General features: G+C 40.6%; 1 protein-coding gene across 1 annotated transcript in view; it reads right to left on the bottom strand.

Moving 5' to 3' along the window:
- The window catches only part of RAPGEF1 (Rap guanine nucleotide exchange factor 1), a 2911094-nt gene that overhangs the window by 1302221 nt on the left and 1589352 nt on the right, over window positions 1-19521 (bottom strand). The window contains exon 11 of the mRNA XM_044058589.1: window positions 13697-13864. Within this exon, the coding sequence (XP_043914524.1) occupies window positions 13697-13864 (168 nt within the window). The remainder of the gene's footprint in view (window positions 1-13696; window positions 13865-19521) is intronic.

Raw genomic sequence — 19521 nt, 5'->3', positions numbered from 1 at the left:
TGCAGCCAAGATTGTGTTGGTGTGGTTTGTTTTCATTAACATGCATGTATGTTTGCCTTTGTCGTAAGTGATGGTTTAATACAGGTTTCTGGTTTAAAAGAAAAAAGGGGCAGGAATTGAATAATTCATGTAATGTTGTTTAGGTTATATGATGTATAGCAATATATGTTAAGTATAATGTTTGTAAATGTGAACTTTTATTTTTCAATAAACATTTTTATTAAATTATCACTTATGACATTGGCAATCTTACATTTATATAAATGAAAAACAAACACTGACACCACTTCAGCTGCAAACATTACACATCACAGACACCATTGAAACAACTACAGTTGCAAACATTATACATCACTTAATCTATCCAGTCATTGTCAGTTGAGCATTATATGTCTCATTCAAATCCTGCCTCAAACTTCGTTCCTTCTCTGCATATACTGCTCTCACAATTCCTATTTTTTTCTAAGTAGTTTGCTCTGTCCCTTTTCTAAAGATCCCAATTCCAGTTGTTTTCTCTCTGTTACTATATTCACTACTTCTAGTAAAATTGGTCTAGACTTTGATTTCCATTTTCTAGTAACTGCTTTTTTGGCAGCCACCATAATTAGACTCGGCAAGGCTTTACTATGTCTAGGCAGTTCCAATTCTGTATCATAGCTCAAAAAATCATCTCCCCAGTCAATCCAATCTGCCCACTCAGCATCTCCGACAGAGAGGTTTGCAGGGAATCCCTAAAATCTGCCAGCTAATTACACTCCCCAAAAATATGTTCCCAGTCACCTCTCTCTTGCCCATCACACCTCCAACATTTGCTATCCACCTGAGGAAAAATTCTTTGGAGTCTACTGGGGGGTATAAAAATACCTATCTAAACACTTCCAGGCAAAAATCCTAAATCTTCTAGGCTCTTTCATATTTGGGAGATATACACATATCCCTTCATTGTCTCTTTGTGACTTGCTTATCCACTCTCTCTTCCCAATCCAAAGCTCCTCTGATTGAGTCTTATAATTATCATACAATATTTTAGATGCTCTACTAATTATTCCTTCAACAGCAGCTTTTGTTCTAGATTCTATTAAAAACTCTACCAGTGCTGGTCTTTCATTTTAGGACACCCCCCCCCCACCTATTTCTTTCTCTTCGCCTATACTCTGATATCAATCCTTGATAGGGTAGGCAATCTCTAACCTGCAGTCCAAATAAATTCTTGGCCTCTTCCCATTCTGTTACCTTTCCCTTTCTAGTTATTTTCTCCCAATACCTTGGTTTCTTGCCAATTTTCTCCAATAAATTCCAGGCCCCTCTTGCCTATTATTTGTATCCGTAACCACAGTCATCCCTATCAGCAGAATCTCTTTTCTCCATTCTTGGTTTAGTTCTTAGCATATTTCCTGCTATTTTATGAATATAATACTCTGCATGACTTTTGTTGTTCTCCTTAAGACTCTGCATCCAAAATCCCAATCTCGCTTTATTTCTTATGCTTCCCCCCTGTATTACCATCATTTCTTTCCACTCTGAATTATAGTTTTCTGCTTGTGCTACGTATAACAGCCTTAACTGTGTTGCTGTAAAATAAGCCCTCAAATTTAGTAATCCTAAACCGCCTTGTTTTATTGGAAGAATCAGCTTATCTCACTTGACAAGTGCTGTCTTCCCTTCCCAAATAAAATCCTTCAACTCTTTTTTTTAACTGCTATCCAGAGCTTCCCCTCTGGTTGATAACAATATGCCTGACCTGTGTATTAAACTAAAGGGACTAAAAGCATTTTAACTGCTTATATCTTAGTATCCATATCACAAAGCTTCCAGTTTCTCAAGGTTTGTATTATCTTCTGTTAAGTCTCTTCCCACATATCCTTAGCTGCCATAACACAGTCATTTCTAATCCATAGACCTAAATACTTCATTTTATCATGTCCCATAAATATGGATATCGTGGGACCAATTCTAATGTGGGTACATAATTTACCTTTACTGCCTTTGTTTTAGCATCATTAATTTTGTATCCTGAGAAGATATGAAACTATCTTAAAATGTTCCACAACACTGTAATGTCCATTTCTGTTTTTTCATGTATAAAATATCTGCAAATAGAGCCAGATTTTCCTGACTACTATATCAATTATAGCCTTGATTTTCTGAGTCCCTTATTTTCTTTGCCAATGGTTCTAAATATAATGCAAGTAAACGAGAAAGCAGACAACTCTGCCTGGTTCCTCTACTCAAGCAGGAGTTATCAGGGAGGACCCCACCAACTTTAATTTTCACCTCCGATCCCTCATATATACTTCTAATCAACCTGATAACTGTGTCAGGAAAAGCAAATGCTTCCATTGCCCTGCTCATGAAGTCCCAGTCTACTCTGTCAATTACTTTCTCTGCATCAAGACCCACCGAAAACGGTGGTATTTTCTTACATTCTGCTTCCCGATGGATCATCAATGTTCTGTTAATATTGTCGAATGTTTGCGTCCCCTCCACAAAAAGTACAGTTGTGTATACTTACCATAAATGTAGATGTTTGAGTGTATTCACTGTTGCAGTCATTACATTTGGGTAATCTGCTGGCAGGTTGCCCTCAGACGGCCTGATTAACAACGTCTTGGGTCCTACGTCGGATGCTGTCCCTCCTTCCATGACGTCAGGTCGTCAGGAGTATAAAACATGCAGCCAACGTCATTACATCAGTTTTTCTTGCTCCAGATGTCAGGTGCTCCCCTAATGGGGAGAAAATAAACACAAAAACACAAAAGAATACCTCCAACCAAAAGCAAATACACCAAAAAGGCCTTTAAGCATAGTAAAGGAAAGTATAGGAATAGTCAGAAAATCTAGGGGGGTTGGAGGGAGGGTAACCAGGACTGCAACAGTGAATACATTTGAACATCTACATTTATGGTAAGTGTACACAACTGTACTATGTTCTTCATGTTTCACTGTTGCAGTCATTACATTTGGGTAGATTCCCAAAGCTATGGTTGGGAGAAAGAGTTTATACAGCATTAGGGCCAGCTATAAGGCTCTGTAAGACAGCAGTGGCAAAGCCAGTTCTGGATTTAGAGAAAACTGGCAAATGATAATGCTTGGTGAAAGTATGCACAGAACTCCAGGTAGCAGCTTCTAGGATATCCCTGGGAGGGACACCTCTGAGAAAGGCTGCAGAAGTAGATGCAGCCCTGGTGGAGTTAGACCTGATCCCATGGAGGATAGGTTTTCCATGGTGCTTATAGCAGAAAAGAATGCAATGGCTTATCCATTTGGAGATGGTTTATTTTGAAATAGCATTCCCCTCTGCCCCTGCAGCAAATGCTACCTGCATTGTTCATATTTTCTTAGAGATTTAGTCTTGTCCAAGTAGAATCTTAGTTGTCTGTGCACATCCAAGGAATGCAGAATCCGTTCCCCTTTGTTCTGTGGATTGGGAAAGAAGTTTGGCAAATGAATGGACTGATTAAGAGCCACACTGGAAACCACCTTGGGCATGAAGGATGGATTGGTCCTGAGAGATACCCTGTCCGCATGAAAGATGATGAAAGGCTCCACTGCCATAATGGCCTGTAATTCAGATATCCTTCTAGCTGAAGTGATTGCTAAAAGGAAGGCTGTATTCCAAAAAAGAAATTTTAATTCTGCAGTAGCAGCTGGCTCGAAAGGAGGTAGAGTGAATTTCTCCAAAACAAAAGTAAGGTCTCAGGCAGGTATTGGAGCTCTCCTGGGTGGTCTCCAGTTTTCTGCCCCTCTGAGATACTGCCTGAGCAGAGGATGAGAGAAGAGGGGTGTTTCCATGGTATAGTGAGCTGAAATAGCTGAGGCATGGATTTTAATGGAGGAAAAAGGCAGGCCCTTGTGAAGCATCTCAGTTAAGTACTGCAAAATCTGAGGTAAATTGGGCGCTGCTGTGCTCATCCCTAAAGATTGGATCCAGGCACAGAATCTTTTCCATTTGTCAGCATAAGATTTTCTAATACTAGGTCTCCTCGCCTCCAAGATGACATCCATCACAGGTTTGCTGAGGGATGATAAGGGTGAATTTAAGTGATTAGCCAGGCTGCAAAGTTTAATGTTGGAAGCTGAGGGTGCAGAATCTGGTTCGCCTGCTGAGACAGCAGGGAAGGGGTCTGAGGCATGTGCCATGGAGATACTTGCGACACACTGCGTAGGAGGTGGTACCAGTGTTGCTGCGGCCAGTCTGGAGCAATTAAAATCATCCTTGGTTTGTCCTGTTTGACTTTTAGTAGAACTATGGAGAGCAGAGGCGAGGGGGGGGGCGTAGACTGTTAGATTTTTCCAGCTGAAGGACAGAGCATCCACTTTCCAGGCTTGTTTGTGGGGAGTTCTTGTGCAAAACTTGTCCAACTGGTAGTTCTGGGGGGAGCCAAATAGATCTATGTCTGGACTCCCCATTTGTTTGTCAACATGTTGAAAATCCATGGTTCCAGTTTCCACTCGTGTGGATCCATGAGGTTTCTGCTTAGTCCGTCTGCCAGTGTATTCAATTATCCTGGCAGGAGTTGAGCTTGTAGATGCACTTGGTAGCTCAGGGCTGTGTTCCACAATGCCATGGCTAGTCTGCAGAGGGGGTAGGAATGTGTACCCCCCCTGCTTATGTACCACATAACCATGGTGTTGTCCGTCTTTACCATTAGTTGTCCTGGAAGAATGTAGTCCTTGAAGGCTATCAGAGCATTATGTACAGCTAACATTTCTTTTTGAGTGATATGTAGGTGCTTTTGATTTGGGTTCCATTTGCCCTGAATGCACTTTCCTGCCAGGTGAGCCCCCCATTCATAGTCTGATGCATCTGTAGTTAGGGAAGTGTGAATGGTAATCCCTTGTTTTGGTGGTAGGCTTCTGCCCACCATAGGAACTCCAGGCATAGGCAAGGTATGATAGGAATCATTGTTTCCAGGCTGTGACAATGTTGACTCCATAGACTTTTTAGATACCACTGTAGTTTCCTCATATGCAGTCTTGCATATGGAATTAGAAGAATGCAGGAGGCCATGAACCCCAAGGCTTGCAGTATTTGTCTTGCAGATAGCAGGGTTTTTGTGGCCACTTGTTTGAAGTAAGTTACCAAATGAATTTGTTTCTCTGGTGTGAGGAAAGCCATCTGGGCAGTTGTATTCAAACTTGCACCCAGGAATGTAATCTGCTGACAGGGTAGCAGTTGTGATTTCTTTTCGTTTATGGTGTACCCTAGACAAGTTAGAACCCTTTTTACAAATGCCAGATGATTTAAAAGTATGCCCTGGTTTTCTGCCTGAATTAGACAATCATCCAGGTATGGATATATTTGAATATTTCTTTGCCTGCAAAATACAATAACTGGAGCTAGGCACTTTGTGAATATCCTGGGTGCAGTAGACAAGCCAAAGAGCAGTGCAGAGAACTGATAATGCAAGTAGCCTGCTTTGAAGCGTAGGTATATTCTGCAAGATTCCCTGACTGGGATGTGCAGGCATGCTTCTTTTAAATCTAGAGCTGCCAACCAGGCATCTTTGCCTATCATAGGAAGTAACTGGTGAAGAGTCAGCATCTTGAATTTTGAAATCTCCAGAAAGGTGTTTAGAGTAGACAGGTCCAGGATTGGACGCCATGATTTGTCTTTTCTGGGTACCAGGAAAAGTCTCGAGTAGAAACCTTGTCCCTTTTCCTCTTCTGGTACCAGTTGAATAGCCCCCATGCTTAAGAGAGAAAGTACTTGTTTTTAAACCTCTGCCCACTGATTCGGGGGCAGGTCTGGCCACCCGTTTGGTGTTGGCAATGTGTGGAAATGAAATCTGTATCCCTGGGACACTATATTTAAAACCCACTTGTCCTGGGTTATGAGTTCCCAGTTCTTTGCATGAAGAGCAATCTTTCCCCCCAAAGGGGCTGTTGAAAGATAAGTGCTTGGTAATTTTAAAAGGAAGTAATTGAGAATGTCTACTGTAGGGGGGTGTCTTGTTATTTCCAGAATTGGAAGTGGCGGCTCCCCACTGCTTAGCTCTGAGAGTACCCTAGGACTGAAACCTGGGGTGTTTGCTGTGTTTGGGTTTGGCTTGAGAGGATCTGGAAGGGGCTGGAAAGGACCAATTATTAGTAGGCTAATGCCTACTAAATCTTGGAGGTTGCACTTGTAAGAAATCTTTAACAGTTTGCATAGATTTAGCGTCATCTTTTTTAGAACTTCTTCAGCCTTATTGCCAAACAGTCTGCCCTGATTTAAAGGAGCATCCAACAATTTAGCTTTAACATGATCAGGCAAAGATTGCTCTTTATTCCAAGCATGCCTTCTAAGCACATACCCAGTAACAGCAGCCCTGCAGGAGGCCTCTAAAGAATCAAAATCACATTGCAAAGTATGTTTTCCAACTTGTTCAGCAGAATGCATTAAATCCTGTAAATCTTTATTTTCCACACAGTCAGGAATCAACATCACTTTCTGTTTAAGTAGTCCAATAATATGCTGTCGATACTTTAACATATGAAATTTGCAGTTTAATGCTCTGATTGCCAAGGTCGCAGAAGTATAAACCTTTTTACCCCATCTATCCAGCGCCCTGGAATCTCTATCAGAAGGGGTAGGATTTTTAGCAGTAGAAGCCTTAATGCCCTTGGGCCCCTGAGAAATGGCTTCTGGATCTGCAACAGGATTTTTGAAAAGGAACTTGTGGGAATCAAGAACCCTGTAGTATCTGTCAGGTTTACTAGGAGCCAGAGGCAGGGAATCAGGGGCCAAACTGGATTCCGAGAACACATCATCAACAATGTCTAGTACAGGAGGTATAACCAAAGGCCTATGCTGAGTTAGAAGCAGAAAATCCCTAAGCCTCTTTTTTGAATCAGAAAATTCCTGGCTTTCCCATTGGAAATGCTCCCTCAAAGCATGTAAAGTTTCCCAAAAAGAAAAGTCCTCAGGAGGGGAAGCAGCTGCATCGGAACCCTCATAAGTAGGTATGGACAAATCCAGGTCATTAAAAGAGTCAGAAGAAACAGAATCCTGATCAGAAGATTCATAACCAAGTTCAGCCCTAGGCCTCTTAGAGAGGGGGGTTGACTACCCCTGATTAGAGAAATTACATCTTCAGCCATTTTTATCATTTGTTTTTTTAGGCATGGGGCCTGAACATGTGGCCTGGGCGTTGGTTTTTTAGACATGGATCGAGATTTAGGCCTTAGTAATGAAGGTGGTGTCAATTTAATATGCAAGTCTGTAGGCCTGAATACACCCTCAGAAGCCGGTGCCTGCACAGCGGCTCCGGACCTATCCAAGGTAGAGACATCTACGGGTTCCATAGGTGAAGCATCTCGCGGCATACCGGACTCCGAATGGGTCTCAGTAGAGGCCTGCGAATCAGAAGTAGCGTGTATCAGGGGCTGCGAAAGCACCTCACTGAGTACAAGCGAACTGGCGACTGGCTTAGGAGAAGCGTTGTCGGCAGTTTTGGACCTCGGCAGCCTATCTCTGTCTTTATCTTTGAGTTTTTTCAGAATTCCGGTAGTCGGAAGGCTAACCGACGACATTTCTGGATAATTAAACCGAGAACCAAAATAATTAGAGGCAAAAATGTACCAACGACGGATAGTGCGCTGATTAAATAAAGCACAAAACCGACAGCAAGGTATATCGTGGTCAGGGCCTAGGCAAGGAATACAGTACGAATGAAAATCTTTGTGAGGTATTTGCTTTCCACAAGTAATGCAATTATTAACTTTTACTGACATCGGTAAGAAGCAAGAAAAAGTTTCCCCAACGGGGTACTTAGCTTTAAGTTGAAGACTTCGGTTCTGAAACTCTAAAAAAAAAATTTCAGGAGTCGGACGACCGGCACTTGCGAATTGCTTCTGCTTCAGGGACCGCACGGCAAGAAAGACTGATGTAATGACGTCGGCTGCATGTTTTATACCCCTGACAACCTGACGTCATGGAAGAAGAAGGGACAGCATCCGACGTAGGACCCAAGACTTTGTTAATCAGGCCGACTGAGGGCAACCTGCCAGCAGATTACCCAAATGTAATGACTGCAACAGTGAAACACCAAGAACATCCACACTGATCCACATCTATCAATGTTGGTATCACTTTCACCATTCCTTTAGCCATTAATGGATATAAACACTTTATAATTATGGTTTAGTATTGAAATGGGTCTGCATGAAGCTGGATCTGATGGAGCTCTACCCTCTAAGTATTACCGTTACCACTGCCTTCTTCTAGGATGCTAGTTCTCCTCTTCTTAAAATACTGTTAAACAAAACCTTCAAGATCTTTATTAATTTTTCCCTTCTTAGCTTCCAACCTTCCATCGGAATACCATTTATTCCTGGGGACTTTCCTGTAGATTGGTCATACATAGCCATTTTTACCTCATCTCTTCCTATCCTGTTAGTAATTGAGCGTATTCTACCTCTAACCTTGCCATATTTAATGCTTCCATAAATATTTCCATTTGTGCCTTTTCTTGATTTCCATATTTATCTGCTTTATACAAACTTTCATAAAAATTTTCGAAATATTTCTAATACTTCTACAGAATCTCTTATCTTCCTTGTTATAGGCTCCCTAAGCTTGGTGACCGCCCTTGCCACTTTCGCTTGCCTGAGTTGTTGTGCTAACAGTTTTTCAAAGTAATCCTTTATTTTCTGTTTAGCATTCTGCAGTTGCTCCTTTTCTTGTTCTGGGAAATTCCCCCTATTTTGCAATACTTTAACATTTGGCAGTCCCTCTAAATAATAATTCTTACTTCTTAGCCGTTATTTTCCCTTTCCTTTATTTCCACCCTGGTTTTAAACTCCACTTTAATTTTTCCCACTCATTAGCTATATTTTCAGAGGAACTTTCTATCTTCTCTAGTAGCTCCTGAATCAATTCCAAAACCCATTCCTTAAATTTCTCTCTTTTAAACAGATAGGTGAGAAAGGTGGGAAAGCATCAGTCTCTCATTTTTATTTCATTATCTTGCATTTGTATTTTAATTATTGGCACATGATCTGAAATTATCGGTGTTTCAAGTCCTTCAATTAAATGCACATGTTCCTGAGAGATATAAATTCTATCTAGCCTAGCCCAGTTTTGTATCTTGGAGAACATGTAAATTCACTTCGAACTCCTAATACTGAATTGACAATTTCCATTCCAAACGTTTTCAAAAGTTTCTTCAAAAATCTACCCCTCCTTTATTATATTTTCCTTTTAGGCCCCCAGACAGATCTTCACTGTTGTAAACCAAACTGCAGTCTCCACCTAAAAGTAATATTCCTTCCCAGAATTTTCTTAAGCTCCACTATAGCAGTTTTAGGTGGAATATAAATGCATGCCAATGTAATCCTCCTCCCTTGCCAGTAGCCCTTTAGTACTATACATCTTCCATTACTATTTTTTCCTCTTGCAATTAATACAAGGACTCTTTTCCTTGCCCCAGATATTCCACTGAATAACCATACTGAAAACCTCTCTATCAAATTCACATATTCAGTTCTTTCCAGGTGTGTCCCCTGTAGCATAGCTATTTGCACTCTACATTTTAATATAGTTCACTACTCTTTTTGTATCTGTAAGACCATTCAGATTGAAAGACATTACAGAAAGCATCATTTTCTTATATAGTTATTACCACCTTTTATGAATTTTTTGTGAAATGTCTAGCTCCAAAGTTTATGTTACATGCATATATTGTATGGTAGGTTGGTCTTTTATACAGCTGCTTTTTGTCACATCCATTTGACCCTATGCCACATCTTACATAACTTTTTTTTTTAAGCCTTCAAACAGAACAACCCCCCAACCCCCCCCCAAAACCTATTAAATTAATAACACAAAAAAACTATGTACATCTTTAAATATTGATGTTTTTGCTTCCTACTAGAACACGCGTTCTAAGCTGACAGCCACACAGGCTAGAGCTAACCAAAAAGAAAGGTTAGACATGTTGAGACGATTGTACAGCCTGTACTATTAGTAAGTTCTATCTGATTTTGTCCATCTTTATAGCTCGCCCAGCTGAGAAAACACTTGAATGCTTTCAGTAAACCCTTTCCCAAAGCCATTTTCTTTTATCAAATTGTCTTCTAGTGACATGCAAACCAGACAAAACTAAGGGCACCTTGTTTACAAAAAAAAACTTATAATATTCAATGTTCTTTTTCATTTACATGCTTTGTAATAAGCTTGTTACTGGATAACACCTAGGGTCTTAACCAAGTCATTTCCCCATGCAAGCACAGGAAAAAGCACAATTATTTTTCTTTTGTCATACTCTTTTAGCCAGATCTCCCCCCCCCCCCTTTTTTTACATTGCAGTGCCTACATTTCTTAAAACTGAACACAGAAAAAGAAAGAAGGGAGAAAAAGAAAAAAAAAAACACAAAAGCACCTATTTATATTAGTATCCCCACTGCATTAAAAAAAACTTTGCTTTAAGTGTAATTGGTTTTGTCTCATCTTTACAGCCCCGTAAGCTGGGAAAACATCTGACTGCTTTCAGAGAACATTGTCTGAGCCAATTTCTCTTTTTTTTTCTTTTGCCTTAGCTAACCCCCTTCCACCAGACTGTCTCCAGTCTCTTTTTATTAGACTGTCTCCATGGAGACACTAGATCCAGACAGACAGCTGATCTTTATCAGACAGTTTCCATTGAAACATGAAGACCAGCTGCAGAATTGCTACTAAGTGCACATGCATTTGCAAGAAAAATGCCTCATAATATTCAAAATTCTTTTTCATTTACTTGTTCTCTCTTAAAACTAATCAAAGGTCCTTAATACAGTCATTTCCCCATGCAAGAATGAAAAAAACACATTAAGTTTAACTTTGTCATGCCTTTTTAACCAGGCTTTATTATTACATTGCATTGCCTATATTTCTAAAAATTGTGGAAGAAGAAATACAGAAGAGGGGAGAAAAAGAAAAACAGCATTTGTTTAAAATTCCCATTACACTTAAAAATAGCATGCAAAGAAAACCACACACCACAAATGCAGTACTATTAAGAAAATAAAATGTTTTCTTTACTTACAGTCAGCTTTCTGCCCTCTCTTCCCCTCCCAAAAGCATTTTTCCAAATGTTAATGACATGAAGTATGGCATATAATTTAGAGTCCCCCCACAAATCTGAGAAATTTTGAAAAAGTCCAATATTTCCAGATTTACTTGTTGTGTCATATTTCACAAACATAATTATTGTACTGCAATCCCACATTGAGTTACTGGTTTTGTTACTGTTCTTCTCCATCCCCCAAAGCCTGTTTCTGCTTATTTCCAATGTCCTCTCGATTCTTCTAGTCGACTCTCAAGCACCCTTCCTTCTCTCCAACATTTTCCATTGAAATAGTGGAAAAGGTTTCACAGATACATTCTCTCTGTGGTCTTTCTTACCAGAATAACAAGAAGCAGAATCTCTTTCTGTTTCACAACTCACCTTTTGTTGGACACACTTTTGTATTTCCTCCTTATCATGCACTTCATCAAAAAATGATTTTCTCCCTCCACAGAAGAATACTTTAAAGACAGCTGGATACAGCAGTTTGAATCACAAACCCATGCTGCAGCATTCCCTGAATAGTAGTATGAATTTACTCATCTTCTGCCTGGTGTACAGTGAGTAATCATTCTCCACAAACACTCTGCTGTCTCCCAATTTTAGTACTTTCTTTCTGCCACAGCTTTATCAGAATCAACTCCTTCTGCTGGTAGGATTGCATCCTTACTATTAAAGGTCTAGGTTGCTTTCTTATTGCTAGGTTAGGAGCATACACATGATGTACCCTTTCAACAAAACTCCTGCTGTGGAATACCAGTCCAGTTGCTTATATGTACTTTCATAAAATTAATGCAGGGTGTTCCTTCCAGCTTCTCTGGTATAGATGAAAATCCTCAGGTTTTCCCTATGTGCTCTGTTCTCTAATTCTCTTCCAGAGCAGTCTCATATTCAGCCAGCCTTTTCTTTATTTCGGTCTCTGATTTTTGCAGCTTTATCATCTTCATCTCATCTGAATATCTATTTAAAGCTTCTTCCATTTTTCCAGCCTTTTGTTGTTTGTATTAACATACTCCATCCGTGTTTTGTGTGGTTTAACCAGGTCTGTATGCAGTTGTCTTGTATCTTCCTGTAGGTTATTGGAAGTCATGTCTGAAGGTTGCATGGCTTTTTTGCTGAACAGCTGCAGAACATTCCCCAGCCAGTGTTGCTTCTGCAGTTTTTTGCAGGTGATTTTTTTCCAGGTCTTCTGTATTTCTTTATTCCTTGCATCCAGGCAGTACACTTACTAGCCAGTTACTGAAATTTACCCATAAACACAAGTTCACTTGCCTTCTCTGCTGAGTTTCTGTTTTCACATTGGAAAAGCTAGAAACAAGCTGTTAGTATGTAGCCATCTTCGAAGTCTCAGTAAACATGAACTTGTTAATACAGTTTAAATTATTTTCATATAAATGTAAATCTGCCTATGTCACAAGTGATAATTCAATAAAAGTGTTTAAAAAAAGGTTCTTGGAAAGGCCTTACGATAAGCTGACTGCAAAACAGTTTCACACAGCACTGGCCTCAGCTAGCAGTGCAGCAGTCTCTAGAATGAGTCAGGCCAGAGGCTTTAGCAGTAGACACAGGATACAAGTGCTAGGAACTCTAGGAAGTATCCAATTCTATTGTGGCATTCTTAGCTTCTTGATTCTTCCTTGGGTGTTTAGAGATTTTTTTAAGCAGAGGAACAAAAAGCAGGTGACACAGTAGATTAAGACCAGATGTGTGACCTCTTCATAGGCAGATACATTTGGATAAATTCCACCCAGTGATTTAAAGTCTTCTGGTTAAAAGAAGCACACTAGTGAAAACTTAGGCACATCATTATTCAGACCCGAGAAGAAAAAGGCACAATCTATGGAAGCCTTTGTGGGTGATCCATTTCCTATACCTAAAGACTATAAAAACACACATGCATGATAGTCAAGATCAGAAGTACACAACAATAGAAAAGAAGCTATGTTTTCAAAGGTGCATTTACCAGAAACTCTGCAATCAGGTCAGACAGACTGATGACACTGTTCACCGAACTGCAGCAAGAAAGATTTGAAGATAGTGGGGGACAACATACCTTTACATCACCAATGTTCCTGACATTTATGTGAAAGGGAATCTGCCAGGGAAGGGTGAAGAAATCTGGAAGCTGGCCAGGCTCATCAGTTTTCTGCAAGCAGGAATCCCAAGAATAAGTACATTGACTATTTATGACAAACATCTGCTGCTTTGGCATACCAAATATCAGGACCACTCCCACTAAGGTCTGACAACATTTAAAAATCAATGTACATGACTATAAACGTTTGCCCATTAACATGGTTTGCCATATCAAGCCTCCATATGGCATTGTCACTAGAAAACTGCAAAGTAAAATCCTGCCTTGGGAAAGGCCAAATACAAGACACATGAAAGACTCTACTTCATGTGTTCTCAACACAAAGACAGATGCATCACCCTGCTCAAGTACTTCTAATGCTACAAAACTCAGTTTGCAAAAACATTTGGTTACTTGAAAATAAACCAATCTTTCTACAAGTTGCATAAGTAACTCTCAATGGCCTGGCCATGAACTGTTTTAAAGTACTTGAAATACAGTTACATTTTTCTGCACTACAACACCAAGAAATGCACAGCAACACAAGCATACACAGATACAGGCATGTAAGACAGCTGCTCGGTCAGCAACTCACCGAATGTGCAGTAAAGGAGGTGTACTGGCTGAGAGAGGAGTTAGAGACAGAAGTGCTGATAATCTGACTGGCACAGATGTCCTCTGCAGGGACAGGCACTTTGCACTGCTGAGTATAACAGGCGACAGAGGAAAAGGAGGAGGAGAAGGACGGTGATGCAAAGGATGCCTGCTAGGCACAAGGAAACGGGAGAAGCAGGGCAAGAAGGAAAGATAAAAAAACAAAATGAGACAGGCACAAGTACAGCAAAGGGCAACTCTTACTGAAAGAACACTAGTTACATTTCACAACCAGAAAGACTATTACAGTTAATGCGTTCATTTATTCTGGCACCAGAAAAATCTCTTGCTTAATCAAACTAACAACAGGCCAGACAGAATTAATCGACAAAAACACAACTTTACTGAACTCTACCACTGCAAACTACAAAGCAAAGCAGTTCTTTTCAGTGGAATCACTATAAGAGTAAACTCTATCAGATTTGTCTGCATTTGTTAAACTTAAAAAGACAATGAGATATGCTGTCACAGTGTCTGCCAAAAAAGAAGAGCCTGAAGCAATAAACATTCAGTTGGCATATGAATGTCTGCTAAACATACATGCATTTCTAGCTAGGTACAGCAAGGGCATTTCAAATTAAATTTTGAAATATCTATACTGCACTGTTACAACAGGAGGAACAACACGTTCACATATTTAAATGTACTCCTTTGACGAACATCCTTGCCTTACACTCCAGCAGTGTAACCTCTACTGATATTAAAATAACTTCCTGAAATAATTTTATAATTTGAAACACTGTAAATGAATATCTAAAGTCACCTTAAAATTAATATTTAAGGAATACTTTTTAATACAGCAAAATCTGAATATAGCTTAGAAATGGAAAACATACTTCAGTAGCACCTACCAAACTAATACATTTTCTAAACCTTTTTAGTACAAGACAGACATGCACTCATTTTGCTTTTTGCAAAATTCCAAGCAAGATAAAGTGAAGAAAATCTTTGTTTTACTCAAAGGGGTACAAATGAAATGCAAATGATCACTGGAGAAAAACAGTTTTTCCTCTGTAATCCTCATTGTCTTGCTAACCAACTGTCCATCAGGTCATTCAATCCCCTGTTGCAAATGCCTGCTTCAAATGGGTAGGGCAACAGATAACTGGAAGGGTGGGGCTATATATTTTCTTTTTTTATTTTGCTGTTCTAATTCAGGATTTATCTGGAATAGCCTGACCTGTTTGAGCTCAGACATCACCTTGAGGACACATCCATGTTTCAGTGCATGAATTAGAATTAGGCCGCTGCTCTATGCAGTATGATGGGCTCACACGCTTAAACCACATCTGCTGCATGCTGAAGCACCTGCCTTTGTAGGTATACGTCATGTAGGGGGTTAAGGTGACCACCCCATAAAGGAACCAGTGACAACTGTTCAACCCATCCTCCTCCATCCCATGTTAATAACAGATTCAGACTGTGTGTGAAACGGTCACAGGTTCACAATTTTGTACCACACAACTGGCAAGCATTTGATAACAATCGTTTTATGAACAGCATTACTCTTATACTATTAAACCCTTGTTTTCATCTTAAAATCTAGAATAAAACTTATCTCAACTCAACATAACAGTGTAATGTAATACAGTACAGTTAATGGTCAACAAAGCAACTTCAAGTATGGTATGTTTTTCTCTTCTAATGTGTCTGCATGTCACACGGCACTTCAATGGTATTACAATGGGTATGCACGAGTTAAAGGAAAGTACTCCCTGATAACAGTGAGGATTCTCTGTATTCCTATGAAAAGAAGCTCAGAATAAACAGGAAAAGTTGTCTTTAGGGATGTTACTGAGTGTGAAGAGAAAAGCGGCAATGACTCTTTCTCTGAACGTAGGTCAAGTGCTGACAGAGAAGAGGATGAGGCGTCACTGAAAATGATTTTTAAGAAGTTCCAAAAAATGAATACAAACTTAAAAGACAGCAACAAGAGTAAGAAGAAATGACTGAAATAGGGGAGCAATGAATGAAAGAACAGCTGTGTAAAATCTTACCATAATGACAGACGTCCTTCTCTTCTCTACTGCAGTATTCTTTACATGAGGGAGTTCTCCAGCGTAGGTGACCAGGCTGGCCAGTACCCAAAAGTCTTTCACTACTGTAGGGTGCATGGTATAATCACATGTAGGCTGCTCTCATATGTTGGACATAAAAGTGATATACCTCAGAACTAAATTCCCCAGCAGGAAAGTCAGCCTAAGGAAAGCAGGTAAGACCATCTAAGGAAAAGAACCAAATAAGCAGGAGGAAGGAGGGAGGGATGGATTGGAATATCGGAAGAAGAGAAGTTATGTTAAGGTTTTACGCAAGATTCTATGTCCCTCTATTCATGTGTTGCAGTATTCTTTACATGAGGGAGACTACAAAAACTCATGGTGGATGAATGAGCAGCTGACCTCTCCAAAAAGCCATGAAGCATGTCTCTGGCAAAACCTGCCCTACACTTAGAAATGCCATGCAATTTGTAATGTTTAGTAAAGGTATGCACAGAAGTTCAAGTAGCCACTTCAAGAATAGAGCCAGCATCTAGTCCCTTGAAGAAAGCACCTAATGAAGCTACAGCCCTAGTGGAATGGGCCTTTACAGAAGAAGCAAGGGTCTTACCATGCTTCTCATAACAGAACGTAACAGCCTTAGATATCCAAGTAGAAAGAGTCTGCTTAGAAAAGAGCAATCCTAGAGCCCTTGGATGATCCTGATAGATTTGGTCTTGTCTAAGTAAAATCTAAACAAAAACATGGCAGGCATAAAACAAAAAAGTGTTTGAGTAAGATCACCTGACTCAATAAAAACTTTTGACCACACTCAAAAGCTTTTTTGTTTTATATCTGCTGTGTTTGTGTGTCGAAGTTAATTATTTTTTTTATTTACATTTTGAGGTTACTTCTGGCACAGTTGATTTCTTGTCGGGACTTTTGCTTTGATACTTGTAAAATCTAAGTTGCCTATGCACATCCGGGGTGTGCAACACCTACTTACTAGAATTTTGTAGAGAAGGAAAGAAGGTAGGTAATGACTGGATTGGTTAAGTGACAATTCAGTGACTTTCGTGGGCAGAAATGCTACATCTAAGGAAATCCCATTCCCTCCGCACCACACGCTCCAGAGACCTCAACCTCATTACCACAATTAACAGAATTGGAGGGACAGGTTCATAACCCAGAGACTGCCCATGCTATGGGACAGACTTCCTATACATGTCAAGCAGAGCACCTCTCTGATCCTCTTCAAGAGAAATCTTGAGTGGATGGGAAATAGAAAATTCACCCCAGGGATAACTCCAGTGGCTCTACTCGACAGAGGCACTGGGAACTAAGGTTGTGTGGTACTATGTCAGGGTAATCCTATGGCTAGGCTTGTATAGGCCCCAGGGCCATTAGCCTAGTACACACCTATGAACCTATAAAAGAAGGGCCGTTACTCAAGCACACCCTGTCTTTATGGAAAACCAAAAAGGGAGGAGAGGCTATTAGGGCCTGTAGCTCAGACACATGTCTGGCTGAAGTTATAGCATTATAGCTTGGATAAGTATAGTTTTCCAGGAGCAATGTTGCAAGGACACTGATGAAGCTGGCTCGAGTGTCAGGTTTTCAAGTACAAATTTAAGATCCCAGGGAGGAGGGATAGGTTTCTTGGGAGGTCTAATGTGAAGGACTCCTTTAAGAAACTGTTTAGATCAAATCTGTTAGCTAGAGAGGGGGACAGAGGAACACAGGCAGAAATAGCTGACATATGGGCATTCACTGAAGAGCAGGCCAAGCCAGCATTGAGTAATTCACACAAATAGGACAGACCCAAGGGGACTTCAACTGATAGTGGCTCCTAGTTTTGTGAGAGATGCCAAAATCTCTTCCATTTGGACAGGTAAGATTTTCAGGTATTGGGTTTCCTGGCCTCCTTCAGAACCCTTAGCAAGTCCTCAGAGAACAGGTGTCTGACAGCAATTAAAACCCTATCACCCACAGAGTCAACTGGAGGGTAGACAAGTGAGGATGGATGGATGAGAGATCCTTTGTCTTGTGTGAGAAGTTCACCCCTTGAGGTAACTTGTGGTGACTGCTCTTGGCTAAATGCAGTAGGAGGAGGAACCAATGCTGTCTTGGCCAAAAGGGACTCACTAGTAAGATTTTTGGTTTGTCCTGCTGAATTCTGAACCGGACTTTTGGAATGATCAGAAGCTGGGGAAATGCATACAGAAACATCCTTTTTCAAGAGAACGAAAGGGCATTCACCTTCCAGACCACAGGATGTCGAACTCTGATACAAAATTGTGGAATTTGTCTGTTCATGGGGGAGACAGAGAGATCTATTTGAGGTATACCCCACTGGTGGACAACATCCCTTTGAAGTATCCATTCATAGGACTGTGTTTGGGACCATCTAAAGGTGTCTGTCACACAATTTTGGCTGAATGGAATGTACACTGATACTGGACTGCCAGCTCCTAAACCTGGAGTGCCAGCCTACACAGTAGGTAGGATTTGGTTCCCCCCTGCTTGTTCACATATCAGAGGACAGTCATGTTGTCTGTGAACAGCTTTAAATGTCCTGGGAGGAAGAGAAGATGAAAGGTCTGAATGCTAGCAGCAGCACCCTCATCTCCCTTACATTGATGTGTTCCCTTTGTTGAAAGGGGGACCTTACACCTTGAACTTTCAAGTTTCCAAAAGCTGCCCCCCAGCTCACATACAAAGCATCTGGTAACAGTTCTTGGACTGGTGGTAGAGGATGCAAGGGGAGTCCTGGGTTGAGGGACACTTGTCGGATCCACCACTGTAGTTCCCTCGTTAGACAGGTGTTGAGAGGAATTGAAAGTCCAGAGGATGCAAATGCTGCATCCAAACTGACTTTAGGAACCACTGGAATTTTCTCATGTAAAGTTTTGCCAAAGGTAGCATTGGAATATTGGATGCCATGAATTCCAAAACCTTGAGGAATTCTTCAGCTGAAATGTGGTGAAGAGGCAGAAGGTTTCTGAAATACGAGATGAGGTCCTGCACCTTCTGAGGAGGAAGAAAGAGCCTCATGAGATCTGTCTGTATTCTGCACCCAGGAAGATGTGATCCTGACCGGGGAAGATTACAGATTTTTTGTGGTTTATGGTGAATCGCAGACATTGAAGAAGAGAAAAGGCAAAGAGGATTTTTGCTATAGGATCTCCTAGGAGGTTGCCATAAGAAGATCATCCATGTAAGGGGACATTCTGGAGTAGAAACCTCTTCCTTTTTGGTCTTGAGGAACTTCCTGAAGGGTCCCTTGTCGCCACAGGTCTGTAGTACCTCTGGAAAGGACGGTGGTAGCTCCTTTGGTGGTTGAGGGGTGACCCTGAAGGACGGCAGGGAATCCCATACCAGAAAGCATGTTGGACACCTCCTGGTATGACCGTAAGTTGCAAGAACTATTGCAGAATGTTGACACATATACCCCGATCAATCCTTTGGGTGTGAAAGGAGTAATAGATAGGGTACACAATAGCCTACGGTTGTTTTTGGACAGTAAGTTGATAAATGAAGATCTGTTTAAATTCCTTTGGATAGAGAAACCAGTGACACCCATATTTAAAGTTTTACCGAAAATACACAAATCAGAGACCGACCCACCTCTCAGACCAATAGTGTCTGGAAGAGGCTGGGTGACAGAAAACATCTCGATTTGGTTGGAGACGGAGTTAAGACCATATCTAACAAAATTGGAGAATGTACTATTAGATAAAGGCCATTTTTTGAAAAACTTAGGGGCATATACAGGGGATCAAATTGATGG

The sequence above is a fragment of the Protopterus annectens genome, chromosome 16.part0 (genome assembly GCF_019279795.1).
Source record: "Protopterus annectens isolate FY-2018-M chromosome 16.part0, PAN1.0, whole genome shotgun sequence".
Taxonomy (NCBI): domain Eukaryota; kingdom Metazoa; phylum Chordata; order Ceratodontiformes; family Protopteridae; genus Protopterus; species Protopterus annectens.
The sequence above is the reverse complement of the archived record's forward strand: the minus strand, read 5'-3'. Positions and strand labels throughout refer to the sequence as shown.